Raw genomic sequence first — 25,926 nt, forward strand, 5'->3', positions numbered from 1 at the left:
TTTGAATAAAAGGAAAACGGCTCTATAATTATACCCATGACAGAAAGAAGGCGGGATGGAGAGAGAGTTGAACACTCTGGTTTTAATCTCTTTATAACACCCACCAACTAACTCTTGCAGACCACCCACCTCTGCTCCATGACTCACTATGAATACGCTAGCCAGCCAGAGACTCATAAAACACACTTACACACACACTTACACAGACTCTCTTTGTTTACACGAATCATAACAGTGCATGATTAAAATTCACAAACTGTTTTTAGTTTCCCGAAGGTGTCTTTGAAAAAAAAAAAAAAAAAAAAAGAGAATCACATTGTGAGATGAAAGAACAGAAGAGCCATCTTTAGAAACCTCTTTATAAAGATTAGTACACAAAGAGTTGGCATTCACATATCAAACAATCAAATAACTTAAAAAAATAATCTGAGCTTTACAACTAAAAACACTTTTACTGTTCTTAAATGGTGCAAATTGTTCATCTGGAAGACAAATACTGCTTAAAATATATCCATACATAGAACATGGAGTCACAAACAGAAGAAACATTCTCTCTGGAGACACCATATGATATCAACATTCTGTCACATGACATTATTATTTACTATGCGTTGAATCACTCATCTGAGATCCTATTTATAATCAATATCCCATGAAGCTCCTGCTACAGACACAGAAGTCATGAAAGGCACCAAATCAAACTCGCATCTCGTCTCATTTTTCCTATATTTATTTTGTGCTAACAATGTTGCGTGCGATGAGTTCTTTCATGATCTCGTTGGTTCCTCCATAGATGGGTTGGACTCTGGAGTCTGCAAAAGCCCTGAAAGAGAGAACACGAGACAGTCATTAAGTACTTTCTGCTGCATTGTATTTATGGGTCAAGAGAGAAAGTCTGGCTGAGTGAATCTCAAGAATGTCCAGGCTGTATTTCACCTCAAGAACAAAGAAAAAAGAAATACATTATATTAATTGAAGCTTATTTTTAAGACCATTAAGATACTTTACACTGTGACATTTTCATGGCATGCACATTTCCTCTCAAATTGTCATTATTATAATGGAAGAGGGGAAAACATTCTCATTACCATAATTTATCCAGACATGGAGCCTTTTTTATTTTGTAATTATTAATTATGATTCTCAAGTCTGTTTATATATATATATATATATATATTATATATATATAGAATGTTTTTTAAAATGTGAATCAACTTAAGAAATACAGCAAATATCTACAAATACTTCGCAATTTAATAATATAAAATTTTTCTTTCATCAAAGTGACAAGGACCACAAATTTACTCAACTCTCATTACAAAAATAAGAAAATGTGCCTAATTGTCATGAAAGTAAAAGCAAAAATTCTTGATGATCCAATAAAATAGGTTTATTTTTTTATTTCATTCAATCTGGGAGAGAGATAATCTATTTTAAATATCTACAAACTATTTATATTATATATTAAATATATATATATATATATATATATATATATATATATATATATATATATATATATATATATATATATATATTATATATATATATATATATACAAACCCGATTCCAAAAAAGTTGGGACACTGTACAAATTGTGAATAAAAACAGAATGCAATGATGTGGAAGTTTTAAATTTCAATATTTTATTCAGAATACAACACAGATGACATGGGGGACTGAGGAGACAAGTTGCTCAAGTTTAGGAACAGGAATGTTGTCCCATTCTTGTCTAATACAGGCTTCTAGTTGCTCAACTGTCTTAGGTCTTCTTTGTCGCATCTTCCTCTTTATGATGTGCCAAATGTTTTCTATGGGTGAAAGATCTGGACAGCAGGCTGGCCATTTCAGTACCCGGATCCTTCTTCTACGCAGCCATGATGTTTTAATTGATGCAGTATGTGGTCTGGCATTGTCATGTTGGAAAATGCAAGGTCTTCCCTGAAAGAGACGATGTCTGGATAGGAGCATATGTTGTTCTAGAACTTGGATATACCTTTCAGCATTGATGGTGCCTTTCCAGATGTGTAAGCTGCCCATGCCACACGTACTCATGCAACCCCATACCATCAGAGATGCAGGCTTCTGAACTGAGCGCTGATAACAATCATCCAGTATGGTTTTCCGGCCTTGACCCTTATGCACAGAGATTGTTCCAGATTCTCTGAATCTTTGGATGATATTATGCACTGTAGATGATGATAACTTCAAACTCTTTGCAATTTTTCTCTGAGAAACTCCTTTCTGATATTGCTCTACTATTTTTCGCCGCAGCGTTGGGGGAATTGGTGATCCTCTGCCCATCTTGACTTCTGAGAGACACTGCCACTCTGAGAGGCTCTTTTTATACCCAATCATGTTGCCAATTGACCTAATAAGTTGCAAATTGGTGTTCCAGCTGTTCTTTATATGTACATTTAACTTTTCCGGCCTCTTATTGCTACCTGTCCCAACTTTTTTGGAATGTGTAGCTCTCATGAAATCCAAAATGAGCCAATATTTGGCATGACATTTCAAAATGTCTTACTTTCAACATTTGATATGTATATAAACATTCCGGGAGGTTCTGAAAGAAGCATTTCACACCTACACAAGGTACAACTGCTGCCAGCAAAATATGCAAATATGTACTAGTCTGATTTCTGATAAGTCACTCTTGATAACTACATAGTCAAACTGTAGCTTCCATGGAAAGACTATTTAAAAGTGTTTTTCACAATGCACAAAAGCATCTATATTAATGGCAGTTCAAATGAACCCATTTAAATAAAGTGAGATATTTGTAGTGGTGTGACAGTGCAGAGCTGAGAGAAACACACCCTCTGCTGGACATTATAATTACAGGAATTGGAGTTAAACAACTCAACATGCTATTTCAAACTGTGACGCTATGGAGCCCCTAAAAAGACATGGTGATGGGAACAATATAAGGTGGGAGGAAAAATATGAAGTCAACGCTTTTATATTCTCTCACAAACCTTTTTGCTCACAAACCTTTCTTTGTAGGCGAACACAAAGTTTCTCGGGGTTTCAAAGTTTCACGCAAAACTTTTGCTAGAGAACACAAAACCATCTCATATTTTTTTTCCTCACATCTCATATTTTTCCCCATCACCATGTCCCTTTAGGGCCTCGGTAATAAAGCTGTCAAAGTAATATGATTTTCAGTGAATAACTACTTAAATTTGAAACTATCATATGACCGCTGAAGGGTAAGAATATAGTGCACAAGTTGAATAAACCACTTCTATGATTTTTTTTTTTTTTTTGTCAGTTTCCATTCACTTTCATTGAATGGATAAGAGCAGCTTTGGCCATGTGATCAGCTAATGACAAAAAAAGGAAGGAAAGGAAAACCTATTTTTCCCCATTTAATAGGACTACTACAACAACAACAACTACTACTTCTACAATAACTAATATAGCTGCAAGCAGAAATTAAAGGCCCAAGCACAACAGATGCAAAAAAAGCTAACAGTAGACCAACAATGTCGTAATAGCAACTGAGACAAAGACACTGCATGTCAATTTTGAAGTCAGTCAGACCAACAATACTGTAGTTAGAGCCAATTACATGTTTTGTTCAATTATAGTGCCACCAAGTGGTGCAGTCTCACCGATTTTTTTGGATTTTTTGAGTACATAGCAAATTTGGAGTCTCTAACTCCATTCCTCTAGTGCCACCACCTGTCCAAAGTTTCACTCATGTTTATGCTAATAACTTTTGAATCATAAGTGCCAGAAACAAAATTCTTTTCTCCTCTGCGCAGCGCCACCTACTGGTCGAGATATGAAAAATGGCTATTTTTGCTTATAACTTTAGAACGGTTTGTCCAGAAATCATAAAAGTGGTCTCATCAGAATCTGGGAATCATGCTGAGTTGAGTGATTTCCAATTTTCACATATCAGCCATTTTGGGCATTGGCCATTTAGAATTATGGCATAAAATGCTGTTTTTTATGAACACATCATTGCGAAATGGTGGGAGGTATGGGTCATCAGCACGATGCTCTGAGGGAGCCTGAGAAGTTTCAAGCCAGTGCCACCTAGAGGTAAAATCAAATATTCAAATGCTTATAACTTTAGGTGTGGTCGACTTATATTTATGGGAGTCATATCCTTTGACTCCTGAATCCTTGTCGAGTCCAACGATACCAAACATGCTGGGTTTTACCTTATGATTTGTGCAACGTGGTGATTTAGCCCTTAAACTTTTGCGAATATCTTCGAAACCGTTACGCCGGTCGAGACGAAACCACCGTAACAAATACAAAACCTTAGCTGGTTAACAAAATGCTAATGCCAAAATGTCAAAATTTTTAAAGGAAATGGCAAAAGTCATCCATGGATAATTTTTTATGTTGTTATACATATAAATGTTTATAACTCCAAAAAGATACTTTCACCAAATTTAACACACATGTATGGGATCACTCAGAGGACACATAAAAAAATGGTGGGACTGTGCCTCTTGGTGGCGCTATAATTGAACAAAACATGAAATTTCCATTAATTACACAACAGTATTATGATATGAAATGCTATATATATGAATGCATTGGTGTACCATTACGAAACTCAGTAACTGCTCTGAAGGTTCTCAAATGGTTAAGACACTGTTGGTCGAATTTTCACCAAAATTGGATTGTATCATCGGTAAAATATCTACAAAATACATAGGTAAAATGTTATGGATTTCGTGCTTATATACGAAACCATTCTCGTATACCACAGCAACAAATTTGAGGGTTGATGACAAAATGACTCTTGAGGCTGTATCTCTGCAATGCTTTGACATAATCACAAACTTTGCGATTGTCATTGTCACCTAAGTCTGAACACACTGTATTAATTTGGTCACAGTGCCACCTATTGGTCAAAAGTGATAAACCAGTAAATCTTTTTTATTGACTGTATTTGAGATTTTTCAGCTCTTTTGCCTACAAACCCGATTCGAAAAATGTTGGGACACTGTACAAATTGTGAATAAAAAAGGAATGCAATAATTTACAAATCTCATAAACTTATATTTTATTCACAATAGAATATAGATACTTTCAAATGTTGAAAGTGAGACACTTTGAAATGTCATGCCAAATATTGGCTCATTTTGGATTTCATGAGAGCTACACATTCCAAAAAAGTTGGGACAGGTAGCAATAAGAGGCCGGAAAAGTTAAATGTGCATATAAGAACAGCTGGAAGACCAATTTGCAACTTATTAGGTCAATTGGCAACATGATTGGGTATAAAAAAAGCCTCTCAGAGTGGCAGTGTCTCTCAGAAGTCAAGATGGGCAGAGGATCACCAATTCCCCCAATGCTGCGGCGAAAAATAGTGGACCAATATCGGAAAGGAGTTTCTCAGAGAAAAACTGCAAAGAGTTTGAAGTTATCATCATCTACAATGCATAATATCATCCAAAGATTCAGAGAATCTGGAACAATCTCTGTGCGTAAGGGTCAAGGCTGGAAAACCATACTGGATGCCTATGATCTTCGGGCCCTTAGACGGCACTGCATCACATACAGGAATGCTACTGTAATGGAAATCACAACATGGGCTCAGGAATACTTCCAGAAAACATTGTCAGTGAACACAATCCACCGTGCCATTCGCCGTTGCCGGCTAAAACTCTATAGTTCAAAAAAGAAGCCATATCTAAACATGATCCAGAAGCGCAGGTGCTTTCTCTGGGCCAAGTCTCATTTAAAATGGACTGTGGCAAAGTGGAAAACTGTTCTGTGGTCAGACGAATCAAAATTTGACTAAAGAGGACAAGGACAACCCAAGTTGTTATCAGCACTCAGTTCAGAAGCCTGCATGATGGTATGGGGTTGCATGAGTGCGTGTGGCATGGGCAGCTTACACATCTAGAAAGGCACCATCAATGCTGAAAGGTAAATCCAAGTTCTAGAACAACATATGCTCCCATCCAGACGTCGTCTCTTTCAGGGAAGACCTTGCATTTTCCAACATGACAATGCCAGACCACATGCTGCATCAATTACAACATCATGGCTGCGTAGAAGAAGGATCCGGGTACTGAAATGGCCAGCCTGCAGTCCAGATCTTTCACCCATAGAAAACATTTGGCACATCATAAAGAGGAAGATGTGACAAAGAAGACCTGAGACAGTTGAGCAACTAGAATCCTGTATTAGACAAGAATGGGACAACATTCCTATTCCTAAACTTGAGCAACTTGTCTCCTCAGTCCCCAGACGTTTGCAGTCTGTTATAAAAAGAAGAGGGGATGCCACACAGTGGTAAACATGGCCTTGTCCTAACTTTTTTGAGATGTTGATGCCATGAAATTTAAAATCAACTTATTTTTCCCTTAAAATTATACATTTTCTCAGTTTAAACATTTGATATGTCATCTATGTTGTATTCTGAATAAAATATTGAAATTTGAAAGTTCCACATCATTGCATTCTGTTTTTATTTACAGTTTGTACAGTGTCCAAAATTTTTTGGAATCTGGTTTGTAAAATTATCTTAATGTGTCATTAATTGCTCACTGCTGCAGTTGGTCTAATGCTCACAGCCATGTTGGCTGGCTTGTTGTACCGCCATTGTGCTTGGCCCCGTCAATGTTGCTTGCATCTTTAATTATTAGTAGTAGTAATAGTAGTAGTATTCAAGATAATATTTTATTTTATTATTATTTAAATTTTAAAATTAAACAAATCAATAAACAAATATAGTACAATTACAATAATACAATTGTATTGTAAAATAAAAAAAAGTATTTTATTTTACAGAACAGTTAAATTACAATAATTCTTTTTGTTTTTATCATGAGCTGTTCACATGTAAAGGTGCATTTTGTAACAGAACAAACACTGCATTCTGGTTACAAGGCCAAAGTAGACAACGCTGATATTACTTAGTGACTGTTACTCACTTGGCTATCGGATACTCCCACATGTAGCCCCATCCTCCATGAAGCTGCAGGCACTGAGTGGCAACTCTATTCTGCAAATCTGAAGCCCTAAAGAAGGACAAAAAAACATTCACAATTGGTATAACATCAGATGCTTTCTTAACTGCTGTTTTCTTAAATGCTGTGATTTTGTTGTGTGTTTATTTTTTTATTTTTTGTTATTCAGAGGGAAGCATGCAGCAGAATTTACATATTCATGACAACATGAATGACACTTTGACAACACTAGACACATTAACGAGTATCAACATTTTGGTGAAATTTTGTGAGCAAAGTCCATTGTCAATAGTGTAGCACTCAGCTCACACAGAAGCTGTTGTGAAATTTCGCCCTGATGCAAAATTCCTGATCATGCAGATTCCTATTGAAATTACTGAAAAATGAATCAAACAACATTAAATGTGACTGCACCTAAAGACAGGGCTTGGCAAACTAGTCCAATTGGAAATAATTAACTATCATTCTCCTTTTTATATTATACATGCATGTTTATTAAAATGTATTGGAATAATTCAAACCGAACCTAAATTATAAAACTGAACAGAGATCAGTTAAAAACAATGGACATTCATTCAGGTTTACCAGATCAACACCCTCTAAGAAACCATAAGAATTATCAAACATTTTAAAACCAAGGCTCGAAACAGTATGACGTGACAAAGCCTCATTTGTTGAAATAACATTACTTGGGGCGTACAAAAGCTTTTGAAGCTTCATTAAGCAGTGTTTCAAAAGTGCCCAACACAACTCAACAAGAGACTCACCAGTATTTGGCCATAGATGCTATGTTTGAGTCCATCTTCTTCTCACTGTGGAGCTGAAGGCAGCTATCAACGAAAGCTCGACCTACACAGATGTCCGTCTTCAACTCAGCCAGTTTATGCTGAACCACCTGAAAGACAGACAGTCACATATAGTTCTGATGATGATGATGTGGTGTTATTATTGCAAACCTGATTTAGACCTCACTAATTCTACTCATCCATATGCACAAATGAACAACATAATGGAACTTATTTAATTTCTCTGAGCATCTGTCTCAAACTGCCGGCAGGATGGAGGGATACAGTTACAAAGTGAGTGTGTGGCTGTGACCTTACACGAGGTTAAAAGCAGACTAAACAAATGAGGACACTAATTACGAGGATCTGGCACAGAAACTCAATAGAACTGAAAGGGTTTTTAAAGGGGTCATACCATGAAAAATCAAATTTTCCTTTTTTTGAGATAAGAGAGCTCATAATACTGTGAAAATAATTCCTTTCCTGCTTCCAGTTTGTCAAAGAAGAAACTTCTCATCATATTTTGAGAGTTTTCTTGGCCTTCCAGTCCTTTTCCATTCCATTTAGGTTTAAGAAAGCCGATTCCCATTCAGTCGGTCATGTTCAATGTACGTCGGACAGACCGACGAATAGGAATCTTGCTAGAGAGGCCAATCTACTTCGAGTGTAACTAAAACGAGCCAATGCACATTGGCATGCAATCATATGCATCAGCTGCTCGCCTCGCAGCACGGGTATAATGAGCAGCAGGTGCGTTGCATCTTCAGCTTTTCGCTTCGGAGCCGAACGGTGTTTGTTCCTGTTCTCTGCAAGCGAGTGTCTGCTAGAAGACGAGTCAAGCTTTTTGGTTGAACTTCTCTATTTTTTCTGAGTGCGGGCGAACAGCACAGCAGCGGGGTCGAAGTCCTCTCTTTTTCTGTATTTGTTTCGTTTGCCGTTTTTTAAGCGAATAGCTTTTTGACAGCGTCAGAAGGCTGTTCTCACGGCCGGTACGGTGCGCTTTTGAGCGCTGAAAAGACGTTTTTACGGCTGGTAAGAGTGAGCGCCTTCAAAGAGAGAAAGAGAGCACACGACAGGCTGCACACAATCCCTGTCTGTGTCGAGGGTATATTGGTGCCATAAATATGGAATGCCAAAAGTGCCAAAATCTGCACAAGTTTTTCCTCTCTCACTACCCTCTTGGATGGGGTGGCTGTACACAGACCACACCCACCCTGCATGTGAGGCCAAGGCACTCTTTTTGCATGAGGTAGTTCTGTGCTGGGGTTGAGCTGCGTTTGTTGACTAACCGTGAGCAAAGTCACGGCGCAGGCCCTCAGCCAGACGATGTCCACCTCAGTGGTCCAGAGGTGCGAGAGGTTGTCAAGCTAAATGCTTTCTCAATGCTCCCATCTTACGAGGTGGCCTTTTCGGTGACACTGTCGAGGACTGGGCCCAGCGGTTCTCCTCAGTTAGTAGCGGATCGGGGAGCTCCCATGACAAACCATTGAGTTCCTCTTGGGCCGCCCCTCAGTCTGCTCGTCGCCAAGGGTGTCGTCCCCTGCAAGAAACTCCGGCCCAGCAGGCTCTGCTGTGTCCATTGCAGGGAGATGACGCCTCCCGTCTCTGCAGCTGTTAAGTGGTTGGTGAGAATCACCCCTGAGACGGGCGACCCAGAGATGGGTGGGGCTGCTCTTCCACCCCTGGAGGAGGGCCAGGTGGTAAATCCTTTTATTGGGTTTGTTTCTGTTCCACCACTGACCCAAGAGGCAGTGGTACCCAAATTTAAAAGAGCAGTTCCTCCATTTCCAGGTCTGAAGAGGGTTTGGAGAGCAGTGGGACCACTCTCATCCCCCTCTTCTGTCGCCAGCGGACAGCAGCGAGCAGCGGGCAGCCAAAGCCTCGACTGCTCCCTCTGTCCATCCGTGGAACCAGGTAAGTGTTGCCTAGCACACTGTGACACCACTTCGGGCCGCCTCACAAAGAGAGCCCCCCGAGACACGTCCCTGTGTTCCGCCTCGCTGCCCTGCTGCGGGTACGCCGGTGGTCCCTTTAGTCCCGCTTGTACGGTCTCTGCGAGCCTGGTTAGCGCACCCCAGTCCGTCTCGCTGGCTCCTTCGGACCATCAGGCTCGGCTATGCGATTCAGTTCGCCCAGCATCCGCCCAAGTTCAGTGACGTCCTCTTCACTACAGTGATCGATGTCGTTGCCCTCTTGCGTTCGGAGATCGCAGTCCTACTTGCGGAGGACGCGATAGAGCCGGTCCCTCCAGCCGGTTTGAGGTCGGGGTTCTACAGCCCCAACTTCATTGTACCCAAGAAAAGCGGCGGGTTACGACCGATCTTGGACCTGCAAGTTTTGAATCGGAGCCTCCACAAGCTACTCCACAAGCTCACGCAGAAACGCATTTTCGAGTGCATCCGTCCCTGAGATTGGTTTGCAGTGATCGACCTGAAGGACGCGTAATTCCTCGTTTCGATTCTTCCGCGACACAGGCCATTCCTGAGATTCGCGTTCAAAGGTCGAGCATATCAGCACAGAGTCCTACCCTTCGGGCTGGCCCTGTCTCCCCGCGTCTTCACGAAAGTCGTGGAGGGAGCCCTCGTTCCCATGAGAGAACAGGGTGTTCGCATTCTCAACTATCTAGACGACTGGCTCATTCTAGCAGAGTCTCGGGATCGGTTGTGCGAACACAGGGACTTGGTGCTCAGTCACCTAAGCCAGTTGGGTCTTCAGGTCAACTGGGAAAAGAGCAAACTCTCCCCTGTGCAGAGGATCTCTTTTCTCGGTATGGAGCTGGATTCGGTCGAACAGATAGCACGCATCACAGAGGAAGGTGCCCAGTCGTTGTTGATCTGCCTGAATACGCTCAATGGCAGGACAGCGGTCCCACTGAAATTCTTTCAGAGGCTCCTGGGGCATATGGCGGCCGCGGCAGCAGTAACCCCGCTCGGTCTGCTTCATATGAGACTGCTTCAACACTGGCTTCACGGCCGAGTCCCAAAATGCGGCAATGCGGCACATTCCGGGTGCCAATCACTCAGGAGTGCCGCCAAGCCTTCAGTCCGTGGTCGGACCCTTTGTTTCTTCGGGCAGGAGTGCGCCTAGAACAAGTGTCCCGGCATGCTGTGGTATTCACAGATGCTTCTGCCACCGGCTGGGGTGCCACGTACAACGGGCATGTAGTGTCAGGGGTTTGGACGGGATCCCATCTGCATTGGCACATCAATTGCCTCGAGTTGCTAGCAGTACATCTTGCTCTGAGCCGCCTCAAAGGGCCACTACGGGGCAAGCATGTACTGGTCCGTACGGACAACACTGCGACCGTTGCGTGCATCAACCGTCAAGGTGGTCTACGCTCCCGTTGCATGTCGCAACTCGCCCACCATTTCCTCCCCTGGAGTCAGAAGCGTCTGAGGTCGCTTTGTGCCATTCTTGTCCCTGGTGTGCTCAGCCATGTGGCCGACGAGCTATCACGAGCTGAGCTGCCAGGAGAGTGGCGACTCCCCCCCCACCCCCCACCCCCTCCCCCCCTCCCCCCTCCAGGTGGTCCAGCTGATCTGGAGAGAGTTCGGAGAGGCTCAGGTAGACCTGTTTGCCTCACCGGAAACCTCCCACTGCCAGTTGTTTTATCCCTGTCCGAGGGAACACTCGGGACAGACGCACTGGCACTCAGCTGGCCCCGGGGCCTTCGCAAATATGCATTTCCCCCAGTGAGCCTACTTACACAGACCCTGTGCAAAGTCAGGGAGGACGAGGAGCAGGTCCTCTTAGTTGCACCCTATTGGCCCAACCAGATCTGGTTCCCAGAACTTTCACTCCTTGCGACAGCCCTCCCTGGCCCATTCCTCTGAGGAAGGACCATCTTCTCAGAGATGGGGCACTCTTTGGCACCCGCGTCCAGACCTCTGGAAACTCCATGTCTGGTCCCTGGACGGGACGCGGAGGTTCTAGGTGACTTACCCCCTGAGGTACTTAACACCATCACTTCGGCACGAGCACTGTCCATGATACGTGCTTACGCCTCGAAGTGGAACCTGTTCGTCGAGTGGTGCTCTTCTCCCCGAGAAGACCCCCGAAGATGCTCGATCGGAGTCGTGCTTTCCTTCTTGCAGCAAGGGTTGGAGTGTAGGCTGTCCCCCTCCACCCTCAAAGTCCATACTGCTGCTATCTCCGCTTACCATGACCACATAGATGGCAAATCTGTTGGTCAGCACGACCGGGTCGTCAGGTTCCTTAGGGGGGCGAGACGGTTAAATCCTCCTCGTCCCCCCTCCATACCCTCTTGGGACCTCGCTCTGGTGCTAAGAGCACTTCAGATTGCTCCCTTTGCAATCGGCAGACTTAAAGATTCTGTATATGAATACTTTGCTGCTGGTTGCATTGGCCTCCATCAAGAGGGTAGGGGACCTGCAGTCATTTTCGGTCGACGAATCATGCCTGGAGTTCAGGACGGGTGATAGCCACGTGGTACTAAGACCCTGGCCTGGCTATGTGCCCAAGGTTCCTACCACTCCCTTCAGGGACCAGGTGGTGAGCCTGCAAGCGCTGCCCTCAGAGGAGGCAGACCCAGCCCTGGCTTTACTCTGTCCAGTTTGTGCTTTGTGACTGTACATAGACAGAACCCAAAGCCTCAGGACCTCAGACCAGCTCTTGTCTGTTATGGAGGCCAGCAGAAGGGAAAGGCTGTCTCCAAGCAGAGGATGGCCCTGTTCCGCTCAGGTTGCATGCTCACTCCACGAGAGGTGTCGCATCCTCCTGGGCGCTGGCCGCCTCACTGACAGACATTTGTAGAGCTGCGGGCTGGGCGACACCTAACACGTTCACTAGATACAATAGCCTTTGTGTCGAGCTGGTCTCCTCCTGTGTTCTCGCCACAGGTCAGAGGCACGGAGAGGCCCCGGCTTAGTGTCGGCTTGCTGCGCTACATGCGCTTATTTTCTCCAGAGAGTCCCTACAAGGCAGACCCTGTCGAGTCCTCCGATATCCCTTCGGCAGCCGACGTGGTGGAGCGTCTGGCGCCAGGCCTATACTCCGTTGTATCCTTGAGAACCGGGTTTAGGCTGGGTTCAATATGTGTGACTACGGGGATCCCATATGGTTGGTTCCACGGTTGCTCCTAAACGAAGCCTGTGTCTTTCCCTCTGGGAGAACCTACCCTTCATCAGGTTGGAGTCACCCCAGCTCTTCCATATTTAGCAAAGCCCTACAGGGTTAGTCCATATGTACTTCTCCACATAACTCCTTCAGGGAAGGATGTGGCTTCCGCAGCGTTCCTTTCCCAACGAAAGGGTACGCTTTCCCAGCGTTTTCCAATAGTCTCACTGAATGGGTGATCGACTCTCTCTGTGTTAGCCCTGTCCCACCATCCTCAGGCAAGGGGGTTCAGGTGGCTTACAACAGAGCGCTGGAAGGGGGCAGCTCCTGTGGTGCTTTGGTAGGGATTCCTATTCGTCGGTCTGTCCGACGTACGTCGAACGTGACCGACTGAATGGGAACGTCTCGGTTACAAAGGTAACCCTCGTTCCCTGAAGGAGGGAACGGAGATGTACGTCCCATCGCCACAATGTTGCCGCCTATCCGGTTCGGCTCCTCAGCGAAAAACCTGAAGATGCAACGCACCTGCTGCTCATTATACCCGTGCTGCGAGGCGAGCAGCTGATACATATGATTGCATGCCAATGTGCATTGGCTCGTTTTAGTTACACTCGAAGAAGATTGGCCTCTCTAGCGAGATTCCTATTCGTCGGTCTGTCCGACGTACGTCTCCATTCCCTCCTTCAGGGAACGAGGGTTACCTTTGTAACCGAGACGTTCCTGCTATTGCTCAAGTGTAAGGGGAGGTCAGTATATACTTGCCACTTTAGCCAATTTAAGCCATTTTTGTTTTTCTTATATATATATATTTATATATGTATAAAAATGTATTTATAAATATTTATTTATTTATTTATTTATTGATTGATTGATTTATTACATAAAAATTTCCTGTATTTTCTGGTTAAATTCTAATAAAGAGTATATATCTATATCACCATGGGAATTAATGAGTAATATCTGGATTAACCATTTGATTCATTCTATTATTTATATTACTTATTTATGAAAAAGACTTCAGATGCTAAAGCCTCCAAGTCTGTCTGACGTTTTTCTTTAAAATTAGCATTTTTAGCATTCTGGTACTTCTTCTGGTGTTGTCTTCACATCTACAGCTGGTGGAAAAGAATTCAATGGATGGGACTCGGGCAGAAATCATATTTATGTAAGAACTAATGTATTAAAGATTTATTAACATTACTGTCGTATGAAGCAGGGTGTGGCTGAAAGCTGAAGCAGAACGAGGCTGCTCGAGAGCAGTGGAGCTTTTATTATGCCTCAGAGATATTAGATACATTTGTGTGTATCTATCATGGAAAATCAAGAAAACGAGATTTAAACAATAAGATGTTGAGCTATATAACAATGATTCGTTTTCCGTTGATGAATGTATCCAAACAGTTGCTCTCGTCTAATAAAAACACATAATATATTTAAGCGTCTTTGGTGTTTCCATGGTTTCTACAAAATAAACCGGAAATGGAGGGTAACGTGGGTATGATGTCATTGATAGGTGACGCACGGACATGGTCTGTGTCCTGGTTAACATTGTTCTAGTGGTTTTTGGATATTTTAATCCAAAAATCTTACATATTGCGCCTTTAATATTTACCTGCAGGTCAGCGATTGTCCTGCCAAATGCCTTCCGCTGCATCACATAGTTCCTTGTCTCTTCAAACATGAACTCACAGCTGGCCAGGCCCATGACTGCTACAATAAGGCGTTCCTGCAGAATGACAGAGAAAGAAAAAAAACTGACCGAAATCTCTCCCTGTTATATAATGTTGTGTCTGCCTTTTTGTAGAACTGTTTAAATCCGCAAAATCTTATTCCCTTCATATTCTGATATCTTCTACTGACAATGCAATCCGTTTACAAAATATCTTCACAGACGGCTGCAATAATAGAGGGGGAATTGATTGGGTGCTGAAGTTAGAAGGAGGGGGGGACCAACTCTAATTATACAAATAATACTCACTTATACTCTTTACATTCTTCTACAAAAGCAGCACAGAGCTTATAAACACTACTTATGAGGTATTATACAGAGGTAGGATGAAACAAAAAATATCTTCAAAACTTCTGAAGGCAGTCAGCTCCCTTCAGAGCTAGACAGCAGAAGATTTGTGCTCTCACTGTTATACCTGTGGCAGCTCGTTCATCAGATAATAAAATCCCTTGTTGACCTGACCCAGCAAAGCTTCAGCGGGCAAACGCACGTCCTCAAAAAACAGCTCAGCTGTATCCTGCACAGAAACAGAGACACAAAACATTTACCTATATAGTGTTTAAATAACTCTTACATAAGATGGCAAATCATAATATGCATTTTAAAACAGATCTTATGTATATGGAAGGCTTCAGGGGCACCTGAGCTTTAAGTCCGAGTTTCTCCAGCTTTCGGCCCTTTTGGAAGCCCTTAGTTCCGGCATCAACCAAAAACAGACTGATTCCATGAGCTGCTGTCTTCGCCTCACGGTTAGTCACGGCTACTACAATCACTACATCACTCATCCAACCGTTTGTGATGAACACCTGAAAGAAAGTGACAGAAGTAGAAGACTGTGTTTTAACAAAACCTGATGGAAAATTCATGAATATTCATACCAACCAACAAACTAATCTGCAGAAGATTCACTCTGCAAAAGCTGTTAACGTTTAAAACCCTCACAGCTTAATATAATTTAAAAAAGCAGTAGTTCACTCAAAAAATAAAATGATGAGACAACTCAAAATGTTCTTGTTTATCTAAGAACAGTTTTTATTGAAACCAAACTGCCAAACGACTCGTTTTGTACTCCCATCTCTTTCTTAGGTAACAGAGATGAAAACATCAGCACAAGACTGCCTGTATAGACAGATCAATGCCTATTTCATCATTGCCTGTTTTGGCCACCCACTGGCGCATGTTAGTGTAGAGAGAGATAACACTTGGAATAAAAATAGATTTAGATGTAATCTAAGTTTCAAATGTTGTGCAGATCTTAGCTGTGGAAGAACAATGAAGCTGCACAATTTCTGAAGGATTCTAACATTTGGAAAGTGGCTGTTTATTTTCAACAATATACCTGATCATGTCAGTTGGGCATAATTAATTATGTTACAACAGGATATAAGCTTTGCAAAAACAATTTTAGTGAAAGATGGACACAGCCCTTAACGCTGCAACACGTAAACCATGTTAAATCTAAAGCCTGTTCTGTGATGAATGATTGTTTTGATTGGTCTACCTGAAAATACAAAAAAATCAGCTATAATTAATTCCAAATTCTGCTTCACCAGCGCTGACCAAGACCACAGGAAAGCACACATTATGCCTATTTTAAAGTTTTACCACTGGTAACCTGTTAGATTTGCACTGATTTCCTTATTTTATTAGTTTATAAGTCATTACTGGTCTTGTACCAGAGTACCTCTTAAAAATAATTTTGGTCTATAAACCAAGGCGGCCCCTTAGATCTAACAGTTTCTCTTTCCACAAAGTAGAAATAAAATATCTGGTGATGCCGCATCCAGCCGCACTCAATGCCACTGAATAACCTCCCGGAGGAAGTGAGAGGTAATATGGGTAATACTGATATTTTTAAACATAAATAAAAAAATCCACTTATGTAATCTGACATTTATTTAGCATCTAATTATTTTCTGATTCTAGTATACTGTTTGTTTTATTTATTATCATCATCATTTACAGGACCTGTCAAAAACTGGAAAATTACAATTTTTGAATGTTTTTGAAAGAAGTCTCTTATATTCACCAAGGCTGCATTTATTTAATAAAAATACAGTAAAAAAGTACTATTGTGAAATATAATTACAGTTTTCTATTTTAATACATTTAAAAATGTAATTTATTCCTGTGATGGCAAAGCTGAATTTTCAGTGTCACATGATCCTTCAGAAATCATTCTAATATGCTGATTTTATGCTCAAGAAACATTTATTATTATTATTATTATTATTATTATCATCAATGTTGAAAACAATTTTTTGCTGCTTAACATTTTTGTGAAAATAATGATACCATTTAAACATTTGTGGTAAGATTGAAATAAAGAGAAATTAATACTTTTATGCATCAATGAAGCATTAAATTGATCAAAAGTGACAGTGAAGACATTTATAATGTTACAAACGATTTCTATTTAATAAATGCTGTTCACTGAACTTTCTATTCATCACAGAATCCTGAAAAAAGTATCACCATATCCAACAAAAATGTTTAGCAACTGTTTTCAACATTGATAATAATAAGAAGAAATGTTACCTGAGCACCAAATCATCACAGAAATAAATTACAATTTAAATTAAAGGGCCCTCGCACCCAGGCTCACCGCCACCCGGTGGCCTTAGGAAAACAGTGGGTGATATTCATTTAAGTGGATAAATAGAGGAGAAATATGGCAAAGTCATTTTGTTGCACCATACTTCCTGCTGCCAGCAGGTGGCGCTTTGAACTGAATATTGACATGTTGATGTCATCAGGCCAAGACTATTATCAAACATGCAAAGTTTGGAGCAGATTTAGACAGATTGGACTTAAAACAACTTCCTTTTTTTGTGGCGTTAATCGCATACTTTAGCATTTAGCTAAGTGTTGCATGATTTAGTGGGTTTCTAACATGTTTGGTTCATGGCATATACAAATGTGTTTCTGGGAGTGAATTACAGTGTAAAGCATGCCATTTCCTGTTGCCAGCAGGTGACGCTATGACTTAAAAAAACATTGGTGTTATATATTCAAATAATTTAATTTTTAATAGTATTTCGCAATATCACAGTTTTTACTGTTTTTTTTTTTTATAAATAAATGCAGCCTTAGTGATGTATTCCTATTCTATTTTACTTTATAAACATTTGATTGTTGATCATTATTTTAAATTCTATTCTAACATTTTAATGTTTTGTTAAGAACTATTTTTGTATTATTTTAATTGCTTGTATTTTGTCAGTAACTTGTTTACACTTGCATTAGATTAGTTTGAAAGATGCTATTTAGATTATGATTGATTGATTGATTGACCGATTGATTGAAAAAAATCTTTGCATCACTTGCCATTGTTCATACCTTGCTTCCATTGAGAATCCAGTCAGTTCCATCTTTTTTTGCATACGTCTTCACTCCTTTAAGGTCACTTCATAGAGAAAATAGAACACTTGAACTGGGACGACTCAGTGAACAAAAGAATATATCACAGTATGACTCAGAAAGCATGAAAACATGATGCACACTGGGAGTCAGTGTCTTTGCATCTTTAACACTCTGAGGTCTGAGGTATCGCCGGTGATACCACCGCGTTTTTTTTCTTACCAGTGTGAAAGAGACTCAAAATACTCTGTTAATGTTGCACATACAATTAAGAGTTATACACCATTTTAATCTGTGGAATATCTTCTTTTATTTGTGTACACCCAGAGTAAAAACAAAATGTTGTGCTTTTTGTAAAATAAAGAAAACTAACATGATGCGTGATCTCTCGTCTCCCTCTGAAGGAAGTCCAATCTGATAGTTCTCAGAAAATGAACTGTAACTTAGTGAATACTAATCACAAAAAAATTAGACTTATGTCTAAAAAAACGTTGAAATGTCAGGTTTTAAATCGTGTAAGTCAAAACAAACATTCTGTGTTTATGTAATCTGTATGAAAAGAGAGCCATGTCAGAAATCCGTGATTCAGCTCATTATCCGCTAATGCGGCCACACCCACGGAGCCAGTGCTATTCAGACGCAAATTCTGAGTCAATACATGCATTCATCGTCTCAATCGTGTATTTATTGTCTTGAAAAGTGTTTTGAATAGCCATAGTTAGCGATATCTGTCCTCTGTTAGTTCGGTTAGTTCCTGGATTGCCTATTCTTCTTTAGTGCTCAGGCATTTGTGGACTAAAGGTGTACAGAGCGCCCTCCGGCTGCAAGTATGAATTGAAAAAACAGTATCCAGCACTCACAGTGATGACAATAAATCCTGAATAAATATTACTATTTTGTATAGAAAATTGACAAACATGAGAATCAATCAATATTTCTCCAAATGTGCATGCTTTTAAGCTAAAAGCCTATATGAAATGCCATAGAGGTACCATAATTCTTCAGACACTTTGCATCACAGAAATACATTATATTTTAAAGAATATAAAAGAATACCATTATTTTAAATTGTAATAATATTTCACAGTATTGCTGTTTTTTCTGTATGTTTGATTTACATTATGATGAGCTTGAGACATGATCAACAGAGGGTTTTTTCACAGCCTACCTGACTGAAAGAGCTCATTATTTATGCAGCTCATTAGAGCTCTTTAAGCGATTCTTTTGTCTTCTCAGGCGTAAATGACCCATTATTCATGAGGATTCATGCCTCCACGCATACTGTGTTTCTTGACCAAAGATGTTTTAGAAAATTTAAATCTCTCTATTGTTTTATATGGAGTAGGAAGGATAATTTTACATCATTTTGAAGCAAAAACTCTAGTCAACAATCTCCAATACCCAGAAGTCTTGTGAACACAGATTTAATATTATTTTTTTGGACTTATTTCAGTGACTTAAGTTTTTTGTTTTTTCAATAACCACGCATAAACGTTATTCTTTCAAAAACGCAAACATGTACATACATGCTCCTCACATATTATGGTAGCCTAGTTTGTGCTGAATACAGTGTAATGACACTTTTGTCATTTATATGTTTATGAACAACTGAAAAAAGCACAAATGTCAGAGCATGTCAAAACTTCTCCAGGCCCCAAATCAGCCTCAGACTCCAGAGGGTTAAAATTGAAATTCATTTGCTCAACCATCCAAGGAACTAAAGTGCCATTTATTCTTTAATGTCATGTCTGCACTGAATCCCACCTGCCGGCTGCAGGTTCCGTCATAGCGATGGCCCCGATGCATTTCCCAGCAGTCATCTGTGGAATATAGCGCTCGATCTGAGCCTTAGAGCCATAGTGACTGATATAAGGCATTATAATCTCAGAGTGGAGAGAGAACCCAGGACCACTGCAGTTACAGTACATTCTACAACACAAACAGAGCCAGAACACCTGCTACATTACAACACACACAGACACACAAAGCCAGGGAAAAACTGAACTCTATACAGTCAGAGTGGTGCACCATTGCATTTTAAATTCCAGTCCTTAAAGGATTAGTTCACTTTCAAATGAAAATTACCCCAAGCTTTAAACACCCTCAAGCCATCCTAGGTGTATATAACTTTCTTCTTTCTGATGAACACAGTCAAAGATATTTTAATAAATATTCCGATGCATCCAAGCTTTATAATGGCAGTGAACAGGGGTCATGAGTATGAGCTGAAGAAAGTGCGTCCACCCATCATAAACATGCTGCACACAGCTCTGGGGGGTTAATAAAGGCCTTCTGAAGCAAAGTGATGCATTTGTCTAAGTAAAATATCCATATTTAACAAGTTATGATGTAAAATACCTAGCTTCCGCCAGACCACTTTCCATATTCAACTTATGATTGTTAACTAGCATCAGGTAAGTTAAGTTATTTCCATAAATTGAATAGGAATGGTGTAGGACAAAGTGTAAGCTTTTTGAACTGCAAGAGTTTTACACTTTCTTCGTAACTTGAATTTGAAAGGCGGTCTGGCAGAAGCTAGATATTTTACTTATTAAATATGGATCATTTTTCTCACTCAAATGCATCGCTTTGCTTCAGAAGGCCTTTATTAACCCCCATGTGGAGAACACATGGCTTTATGAATGATGGATGGATGTGGATGGAAGCACTTTTTCAGCTCCCACTCTCTGCAATTGGATGCATCAAGATTTTTATTAATATTTCTCCGATTGTGTTCATCAGAAAGAAGAAAGTCATATACACCTAGGATGGCTTGAGGGTGAGTAAAGCTTGGGCTAATTTTCATTTGAAAGTGAACTAATCCTTTTGAAATTTGAATTGAGGCAGTATGAAGGACACATAAATGCAATTCAAGTTTTAATTTATTAAAGTAGAAAACATAACATTAAAAATATAACATATGACTGCTGGAAGTGTATTTTTAAGTAATTAGCCAAAAACATATCCTGAAGATTACATGTATTTCAAGAAACATTACATGATATCAATAATCAATCCTTGAAAATGTCAAAAATGTGTTTAATTAATATATATTTATAAAGAATAATATTTAATAAATTTACTTCCATGTAAACATTTATTTGTATCTATTATTCAATATTCCCATTCTTATCTTTCTATATTCTTATCTATTATTTAATTTTATTAAATATACTACTATTTTAAGGTTCTGGAATATAATATGTAGGTTTGTGTTGTTTTGGGGGCAAGATTAAAATTTGTGGTAATAATTTTGACTTTTCTTTGTTTTAAAAAACAGACGTAACATTTATCTATTTGGGGTGCTAATTGGGAGACGATGAGCACATGAAACTTTGCGTTGTGCTGCTTATATTTATTAAGCGTTAAAATTGCCCCTTCCCATGCCCAAAACAAGGCGTCTGTGGATGAGAGAACATTGTCCTGCACCACTTCACAGATTATGAGTGGAAGGAAGGAGAATTTTAGAACTGATATTTATGACACTATATTTAACAACAACAGCTCATTCTGTGCATCATCTGTCATTATGCCATCCATGTCATTGCACATGTGCAGAAATTTCCAGTTTCAGTTTTCAGTCCGATCAAGTGTTGACATGACCTATTGAACTGTTTTTTCTGATAGTCTGATTATAAACAGCTATCTAAAATTCTGAATTTTGCCCAATTTACTATAGGTTCAGACAGGCAGGGAGGAGCTACTGTGACAGACAGGTGAGGGTGGGGCTACTCACTGCTCCTCCCACATGATAGCAGCGGACAGGAGGTCTCCTCCGATTCCTCCATGCTCCTCAGGCGTAAATATTCCCAGCAATCCGTGTTCTCCAGCCTTTTCCCAAACCTCTCTGCTGACCTCACCAGCCTTCTCCCACCTATAATCAAGTACATGCGCATACATTTAAGACTGCAGCACATTTTTTATCCTGTATCTATTACATGTCAAGAAGAGATGGTACGACAAAGACAAACTAGTGAATTACTGAGTGTGATATGGAACAACTTCCTCTTGAAAGAACCGCCGCACATTCTGACGGAACAGGTCGTGTTCCTCTGAGAAGATCCGTCTGGTGCCGATGTCCATCAGCGTTTTGGCCATGGGTGTTTCAGGTCGAAAAGGAGCTGCTGTTTTACCATGCTGGATCTCCGCATGCTGCATTCTGGGAATCAAATAAACACCTTAAAATAGACCAGGCTATAAATATTAGAAATATATTACATATTAGAAACATCTTTTTAGCTCTGATTTAATAATATGTTCAACCACTTTCACATTCCATTGTATTTATGTGGTACTCCAAGGTAGTTTAACAAAAACAACAGTCCATACAGAATACTTTTACTTTTGGTACTTTTTTTTTTTTTTTTGTTAATATAACATTCCTCAAAAATTTGCATTCTAATTTCACTGCGAAAAATGCATAGGAAACACCATTGTCTTTTGAAAATGCACATATTAACAATTTTATTAACCTTTTTTGTTGGACAACAAGACATTTTTAACCATTCAGAATGTGATGTTACAACCAAACCTCCGTGAGTTGATTTACTTTTCCATAATTTTATATATTCATTATTATATCATAAATTTAACATTCTGATAAAAGTGGTGACCTAAGTAATATTGAAAATGATCTTCTGCTCAAAATACATAATTTAGGTGAAAATGGATCAGGAATGATTATATTCTTAACTGCATAAGATTAGTGATTTTAACGATTGGCGAAATGCTAGTTAAAACCTGTTATTTGGGCAACCCTGTTAAATTAAGTTGCCTTACAATATAAAATAACAAGTACGCTACTTTACTAGTTCAAATTATTACGTTGTTGTTTAGACGTAAAAAGAACCTTTTTGTGAATTATTAATTTATGCATTGGATAGTTAAATATGTGAAAAAAAAAAAAAAAAAAAAAATTAAAGGAAATGAAATTTATATGGAAGAAACTGCTGATGAAAACAATAAATAAAACTCAATGACACTCACCTAGACATAGTCACAGTAAACGCCTGTTTACTCCGCAAATAAACATTTTTCGTCGCAGGAGAAAAACTCCTAAGTATCTTCAGTGCAAACATGCTGAAGTGTACGTGCTCGACTCAAACACTAAAGCTCAATTTTGACAGGTCAAGCATCGTCCGTGAACTTTACTCTAATTACAGAAAAAACACTTCCGTCTAAAAATAAATACAGATAACATGTCATAATAAGAGTCTCAATACATTAATGCTATTGACCTAACATTAGCTGAGCCTGATACACTAATGGTATGACTATATCACTATATCGATAAAGGGAAACACAATTAGTAAATATTCTAAAAAGTAAAACAAGTAAAATGTCCATGATAAGAGTTGTAGGTCGGCTAGTTGTGGGGATTTTGATTCTTCTCAATTCTGGAATCCGTTCACTGAAAATATTTAATCAAATCTGTTTACGTATTATTGACTTTTTCTGCAGGGTTTTGACACTTGATTTGATTTATTTTAAATTTCCATATGGTTCTTACATTACTCATTCAACTACATACATAAACACAAATGAAGAAGAGGTTGAAGTCCAGTATTTTTACAGATGTATTTTGAATGTTTTGTCATTGGAATGACTGACACCAAATATTTGCCAAGACAAATCTGACATTTGAGGTCATTTTCCCCCTTTTTCCATCAACTTGAAGCTTGCTCCCTAACACTTGCAGGTTTTACAAGTCTTGATAGATGTAAAAATGTCTAGTAAAATATTTTTTTTCTATTTTTAGACCGAACGTCTAAAACAGTGTTTCAGTATTATGTGTCATAATCCCTGGTTAGAACATATAATCACTTATCTCAAATGTCTGTCCATCTTTCTAGAGAGAAGACATCAGTGACCTCTACTGGACACTAAAAACAAACACACCCCAAAAATCTCTTTATAGTTATTTCATTTGAATTGCTTATTTCTAATAATCTTTTTAATATCTCTTTTGATTTGCAGTCTTTTTAACAGTTTCCTTACAATTATTGTTATATAATATATTTATTTATTTATAAAATCACTGTGTTGACAAAGTCATCTTTGTGAAATTTTATGTCATCTTTTGTCCTAAAATATTGAATGAAGAAAGAAAAGACTTTGTTTTGTTTTATCAATGCTGCATCATTGAGTTCTGAGCTTGCTGGCTGTAATGATAATGATTAAAATCTGCATTACTTAAACAAGAAAAGCCTTATCTTCCTAATGATGTGGAAACTGATGCATGAGTGTCACAGGCTGAGAGACTGATGCAGTGCAGAACATGTGGAGCAGTGCTAATGAAGACAGAGAACAAAGAGCCTGTTGTGTTCGACTCACAGGGAAGAGTCCACTGACCTCTGTCCCACTTTCACAAGTAGGCACAGAGCTGTCCGCTCCAAACATACACATGCAGTGCCATATCAAGACATGCAGAGTGAAATCAATCTGAGGTGATGCCTTGATCAGTATAAATAAATATTATAAATGTGCCATTGAAAACTGAAAGTATATTTAAGACATAAATGGAACATTACTTCTCTGAGAACTGTGAAAATCTGCTTTAGTGTGTGAAAGATCTTGACATGATTAAGGTGGGTGAATTAGACACAGTACCCAAAAACACTGTTTTATACCCACAATGCACCAAACACACTGTTTCACAGAGGTGAAAAAAAATGATCCTGTTAATGGTTGAAAGACATTGAGAAATGACAAATTTAAAATGTAAAATTTTAAATGTATTATTTTTTTTAAAAAAATTAATATTTAGTGTTTTTTAGTACTTAAAGGGCTAGTTCACCCAAAAATGAAAATTCTGTCATTTATTACTCACCTCCATGCCGTTCCACATCCATAAGACCTTTCTTAATCTTCGGAACACAAATTAAGATATTTTTGTTGAAATCTGATGGCTCAGTGAGGCTTGCATAGGGAGCAATGACATTTCCTCTCTCAAGATCCATTAATGTACTAAAAACATATTTAAATCAGTTCATGTGAGTACAGTGGTTCAATATTAATATTATAAAGTGACGAGAATATTTTTGGTGCACCAAAAAAAAACAAAATAACGACTTATTTAGTGATAGCCAATTTCAAAACACTGCTTCAGGAAGCTTTGGAGCATTATGAATCTTTTGTGTCGAATCATGATTCGGATCGCATGTCAAACTGCCAAACTGCTGAAATCACGTGACTATGGCGCTCCGAACAGCTGATTCGACACGCTGATTCATTACTAAATAAGTCGTTATTTTGTTATTTTTTTGTGGCACACCAAAAATATTCTCGTCACTTTATAATATTAATATTGAACCACTGTACTCACATGAACTGATTTAAATATGTTTTTTGTACCTTTATGGATCTTGAGAGAGGAAATGTCATTGCTCCCTATGCTGGCCTCACAGAGCCATCGGATTCCAACTAAAATATCTCAATTTGCGTTCTGAAGATGAACAAAGGTCTTACGGGTGTGGAACGGGTATTTTCATTTTTGGGTGAACTAACCCTTTAACAGAAAAATATGATGCATATTTGAAAAAGACATAACCAGTGTTGGGTAATGCATTAACATAAGTTACGTAATCAGATTACTTTTTTCAAGTAAGGAATAACACATAACTTTTAAAGGGTTAGTTCACCCAAAAATGAAAATAACGTCATTTATTACTCACCCTCAAATCATTCCACACCCGTAAAACCTTCGTTCATCTTCGGAACACAAATTAAGATATTTTTGATTAAATCCGATGGCTCAGCGAGGCCTCTATAGACAGCAATGGTAGGCTACTTCCTCTCTCAAGACCCATAAAGGTACTAAAAACATATTTAAAACAGTTCATGTGAGTACAGTTGTTCTATCTTAATATTATAAAGCGACGAGAATATTTTTTGTGCGCCAAAAAAAACCCAAAAAACGACTTTTTAACAATATCTAGTGATGGCTGAACACTGCTTCAGAGCGTTATGAATCTTTTGAGTCGAATCAGGGATTCGGAGCGCGTATCAAACCGCCAAACTGCTGAAATCA

At 39.3% G+C, this 25,926-nt stretch overlaps 1 protein-coding gene across 1 annotated transcript; it reads right to left on the reverse strand.

The window, feature by feature from the left end:
- Positions 1-329: 329 nt before the first annotated feature.
- LOC137023124 (long-chain specific acyl-CoA dehydrogenase, mitochondrial-like) lies at positions 330-23,054 on the reverse strand. Its single transcript, XM_067389807.1, has 11 exons — positions 22,884-23,054; positions 21,880-22,056; positions 21,634-21,771; positions 19,662-19,826; positions 17,877-17,943; positions 15,179-15,343; positions 14,953-15,054; positions 14,421-14,534; positions 7,715-7,842; positions 6,912-6,998; positions 330-823 (listed from the first exon to the last, which is right to left on the reverse strand). The coding sequence occupies exons 1-11, from the start codon at positions 22,973-22,975 to the stop codon at positions 730-732; spliced, it is 1,329 nt and encodes a 442-aa protein (XP_067245908.1). The 5' UTR covers positions 22,976-23,054; the 3' UTR covers positions 330-729.
- Between the last annotated feature and the right edge of the window lie 2,872 nt (positions 23,055-25,926).

Source organism: Chanodichthys erythropterus, chromosome 7, assembly GCF_024489055.1.
Source record: "Chanodichthys erythropterus isolate Z2021 chromosome 7, ASM2448905v1, whole genome shotgun sequence".
Lineage (NCBI taxonomy): Eukaryota > Metazoa > Chordata > Actinopteri > Cypriniformes > Xenocyprididae > Chanodichthys > Chanodichthys erythropterus.